The sequence below is a fragment of the Phoenix dactylifera genome, chromosome 3, assembly GCF_051530095.1.
Source record: "Phoenix dactylifera cultivar Ajwa chromosome 3, Ajwa_hap1_PhDact_Kaust_v1.1, whole genome shotgun sequence".
In the NCBI taxonomy this organism is placed as follows: domain Eukaryota; kingdom Viridiplantae; phylum Streptophyta; class Magnoliopsida; order Arecales; family Arecaceae; genus Phoenix; species Phoenix dactylifera.
Window position 1 is genome coordinate 14,071,357 of NC_143192.1, and position 5,074 is coordinate 14,076,430.

The following is a 5,074-nucleotide window of genomic DNA, read 5'->3' on the forward strand; positions in this document are numbered from 1 at the left end:
CCCCAGGCTACCGGAAGCGGGAAAAAAATAGGTACCGCGTTCTGTTTTGGAACCGGAAACACTCTGTTTTTGTCTACCGAAGATGCTCCGAAGTAAAAATCCCACTTGCAGCCCTTAAGCGTGGATGCCCCTGGTGATCCCACGGAAGGTGTTTACCGAAGATGGCTTTCGAGGAAGATTTTGAGACGGAAAAAAGGTGTAAAAATAGGCCGCAACAGGGTATGCATTTTGTCTCCGTTCTTCTCTGTTTTGTCTTTGCCAATGGAGATTGTTTGGTCTGGGAAGAGACAAGCACCCATTAGGATGGATGCTAGATGGATAGGGAGAGAGCATGTCGAGCCTTTGTGTTGACCTAAAAACGTTGAGACTACATCTTACTCTTTACCGGTTCCCTGTTTGAGAGAACGCTGATAGTCCCTCTTTCTCTGTGTAGTGAGACTCTGCTCCACTATATTCCTAAGTCTGTTTGCAATTCGGAATTATCTGTTCATTGCCTCCTCTTTTTTCCATTGTCATGGCTTCGGAAGACACTGGTAGCTATGTTTTTATGGCCATTTGTTCTTATGGTAGCGAAGCTGTGATTATTTCCATCTCAAAAGACACAATTCTTGATCAAATTTTTAAGAAAATAGTTGAAAGGTGGAGACATTTATCTTCTACAATGATAGAAGTTAAGTTTTATATTCCAAACAAGTCTAAAATGCTTGTTACGCTCATGAGCGATAAGGATGTTCGTAACATGCATGAAATACACGTCAACTTAAATGCCAAGGTGATCGAGATGGTTGTTACTCATTCTCCAACCTTGATCGAAGGTGCTGCTGTGGTAATTGAGAGGTATTCCCTTTTTTAAATATTGTTTTGTGCAACGGATTTTAGTAAGTTTGCTAAAATAATGTTTATCCTATTGTATGAACAGTGGCTCATCGCATTGTGCTGAAATCAGTTCGAGAGGGAAAAATTTTTCGAATGGTAGCTCAAGTAATTTTGGTCAAGTTGTTGAAGAAACAAGAGCCGCAATTGAAGAGGAAGCAAGTCAAAAAAATTCGTTGGATGATTGGAAAAATAGTATAAAGGGTGTTGGTCAGGAGTTCATGAATGTGGAAACTCTACGTGACACCATTCGCAACTATTGCATTGCAATTTGCAGGGATTTTGTCTTCGTGAAGAACGATCGTGATCGAGTTACTGTAGAATGTGTTTATGAAGGTTGCGAATGGCGTATTCATGCTTCTCGCCTTGGGAATGGTGAAAAGTTTGCAATTAAAAAAATGCACTGTAACCACACATGTGGAGGAGGATTGCAAGGGCGGTCTCATCCAAAGGCTTCAAAACGTTAGGTTTCCAAAATTGTTAAAGATCAACTTCAAGATATGTCGTTATATAAGCCGAGTGATATTGTAAAGGATATTCGACGACAATATGGTGTTGAATTGCCGTATCATCAAGCTTGGCGTGGTAAGGAGGTGGCCATGATGGATCTTTATGGTAACAGCCGGCTATCTTATGAACGGATTCGCTGGTATTGTGATGCCATTCGTCAGACCAACCCCGGCAGCATTGCAGAGTACGAAACAATTGATGGTCGATTCAGACGTCTATTCATTTGTTTTCATGCTTCACTAATGGGTTTCATAAAAGGATGTCGTCCTCTGATTTTTATGGATGGCACATTTATAAAGCATAAGGATGGAGGTGTATTGCTTGGAGCCACTTCCAAAGATGGAAATGATGATATGTTTCCTATAGCTTATGGTGTTGCAGATATAGAATGTGATGAAAATTGGGAATGGTTTTGCCGGTTTCTGAAAGAAGCTATTCATAGTTGTACTGAGTATAGTGGTCAACAGTTCACATTTATGACGGATAGACATCAGGGCATTATTAAATCCGTGCCGAAGTACTTTCCTGATTCTTACCACTCATATTGTATACGTCATGTGAAAGAAAACTTCAAGAATCAGGTTTGCATCGTCATATTATGAATAATTTAAACTACAAAGTATCTAAGTAATGTAGCATGTGGTATATTTGATTTTAATTATCAATGCAGGTCCTTGTCCATTATCGTGCAGCTGAGAGAAAGAGGCTCATTGATTTACTAAATGCTGCTGCCTATACACCAAGGCTTACTGTATTCCGAAAGCTAATTGCAAAGCTTACATCAGAAGCCCCTGGTGCTACCACCTTTCTCCTACATGCAAAGCCGGAGCATTGGGCGAATGCTGTATTTCCAGGTCCACGCTGGGGCATCATGACATCGAATGTGGCAGAGTCTTTTAATAGTTGGGTCCTGGAGGCTCGTCATCTCCCTGTGCCTCAGATGGTTGACCATATAAGGATCCAAATAATGCAGATGATGCATCAACGGCGTAATCGAGGATATAGCATTCAATCTCAACTTTGTCCTGATGCGGAGAAAGTGTTGCAAAAAAATGCGGAAGATGGTCGGAGATTAGCTGTATTTACGTCCAACATAATGATATATGATGTAAAGGATACCAACTACTCATGCAAAGTTGACCTGCATATGTGTAGCTGCTCTTGTGGCGAGTGGCGAATCTTCCGCATGCCATGTAAGCATGCTTGTGCATGCATCGAGAAGGACGGCAGATCACTATACCAATTCACCGACAATTGCTTCCAAGCTGAATTGTATAGAGTAACATATGCCGAAGCAATCAGTCCAATTCCTGACATGGAGAAACTCCAAAGTGCCTCTGAAGAGATTCACATTCTACCCCCTATAAGAAAGACACGTCCTGGCAGGCCTAAAAAGAAGAGAAGACCTTCGCAAGTGGAGTCAGTACGTGAAATGAGATGTGGACGATGCAGGAAGGTTGGGCACAATAGAAGGACTTGTAATGAGGTCATCAAGTAAAGAATATGGACATTATGAAGAATGTATCGAGATACCTGCAATGTATTTTCATGTTAGTCACAGCATATTAAGAACAAAACTCTTGTATTGATGTTAATGAAGTGCAAACTGAATTGTATATGTTGATTTTTTGTTAGATTTTAATTCAGTTACTTCAAACCGGAATGCAGTTAAAAAATTGTTACAAATACGTAATGATACACAGTTAATCAACAGTTGGCATAGCATTCGACGTCAGCTCTGACAATTACAATAGTTGAATATGGCGTGGAAAAATTTATATTGACACCTAAAATCCCGTTTCCCGGCTTCCCTTCGACTTTGCCTAATCTGAGACTCTTAACGAGTCGACTCCGAAAATATTGGAGTCGACTCGATCTGTCCCGATGTCGACTCGGTAGGAAAAGAGGTCGACTCTTAGGCTTGGCTGAGCTAAGGTCCACTCTCTGTCTTTGTTCTGTCCCACTTAACGGGGCGACTCGCCTTTCACTGGGGTCGACTCGAACTGCCCAGGGGTTGACTCAGAACTCCGTGAGGTCGACACTTAGGCTTCGTTTATTTTGGCTGCTCTCTGTCTTTGCTCTGTGCCAGCTAAGGAGTCGACTCCCACTGCACGGAGTCGACTCCCACTGCAAGGAGGTCGACTCAAAACTCGGTGGGTCGACACTTAGGCTTCCCTTAATTCGGCTGCTCTCTGTCTTTGCTCTGTGCCAGCTAAGGAGTCGACTCGTCCGTCACCGGAGTCGACTCCCACTGCAAGGAGGTCGACTCAAAACTCGGTGAGGTCGACACATAGGCTTCGCTTATTTCGGCTGCTCTCTGTCTTTGCTCTGTGCCACCTAAGGAGTCGACTCGTCCGTCACCGGAGTCGACTCCCACTGCAAGGAGGTCGACTCAAAACTCGGTGAGGTCGACACTTAGGCTTCCCTTATTTCGGCTGCTCTCTCTCTTTGCTCTGTGCCACCTAAGGAGTCGACTCGTCTTTCACCGGAGTCGACTCCCACTGCACGGAGGTCGACTCAAAACTCGGTGAGGTCGACTCAAAACTCTGAGAACACAGTTAGCTTGTCTGGGAACACAGTTAGCTTGTCTGGAAACACAGTTAGCTTGGTTCTGGGAACACAGTTAGCTTGCCTGGGAACACAGTTAGCTTCTCTGGGAACACAGTTAGCATGCTGTCTGGGAACACAGTTAGCATGCTGTCTGGGAACACAGTTAGCTTGTCTGGGAACACAGTTAGCTTCTCTGGGAACACAGTTAGCTTGTACAGTTTAGCTTGTTTCTGGGAACACAGTTAGCTTGCCTGGGAACACAGTTAGCTTCTCTGGGAACACAGTTAGCTTGTCTGGGAACACAGTTAGCATGCTGTCTGGGAACACAGTTAGCTTGTCTGGGAACACAGTTAGCTTCTCTGGGAATACAGTTAGCTTGTACAGTTTAGCTTGTTTCTGGAAATACAGTTAGCTTGCCTGGAAACACAGTTAGCTTCTCTGGGAACACAGTTAGCTTGTCTGGGAACACAGTTAGCATGCTGTCTGGGAACACAGTTAGCTTGTCTGGGAACACAGTTAGCTTGTCTGGGAACACAGTTAGCTTCTCTGGGAACACAGTTAGCTTGTACAGTTAGCTTGTTTCTGGGAACACAGTTAGCTTGTCTGGGAACACAGTTAGCTTCTCTGGGAACACAGTTATGGAGTGTCTGGGAACACAGTTAGCTTGTCTGGGAACACAGTTAGCTTCTCTGGGAACACAGTTAGCATGCTGTCTGGAAACACAGTTAGCTTCTCTGGGAACACAGTTAGCTTGTACAGTTTAGCTTGTTTCTGGGAACACAGTTAGCTTGCCTGGGAACACAGTTAGCTTCTCTGGGAACACAGTTAACTTGTCTGGGAACACAGTTAGCATGCTGTCTGGGAACACAGTTAGCTTCTCTGGGAACACAGTTAGCTTGTTTGGGAACACAGTTAGCTTCTCTGGGAACACAGTTAGCTTGTACAGTTTAGCCTGTTTCTGGGAACACAGTTAGCTTGCCTGGGAACACAGTTAGCTTCTCTGGGAACACAGTTAGCTTGTACAGTTTAGCTTGTTTCTGAAAACACAGTTAGCTTGCCTGGGAACACAGTTAGCTTCTCTGGGAACACAGTTAGCTTGTTTGGGAACACAGTTAGCATGCTGTCTGGGAACACAGTTAGC

The 5,074-nt window shown here is 43.9% G+C and overlaps 1 protein-coding gene across 1 annotated transcript; it reads left to right on the top strand.

Moving 5' to 3' along the window:
* The first annotated feature begins 1,373 nt into the window (after positions 1 to 1,373).
* LOC120108235 (uncharacterized) lies at positions 1,374 to 2,881 on the top strand. The gene is made up of 2 exons (XM_039121809.2): positions 1,374 to 1,964; positions 2,054 to 2,881. Exons 1-2 carry the CDS (start codon positions 1,374 to 1,376, stop codon positions 2,879 to 2,881), a joined length of 1,419 nt encoding a protein of 472 aa, XP_038977737.2.
* The last annotated feature ends 2,193 nt before the right edge of the window (positions 2,882 to 5,074 follow it).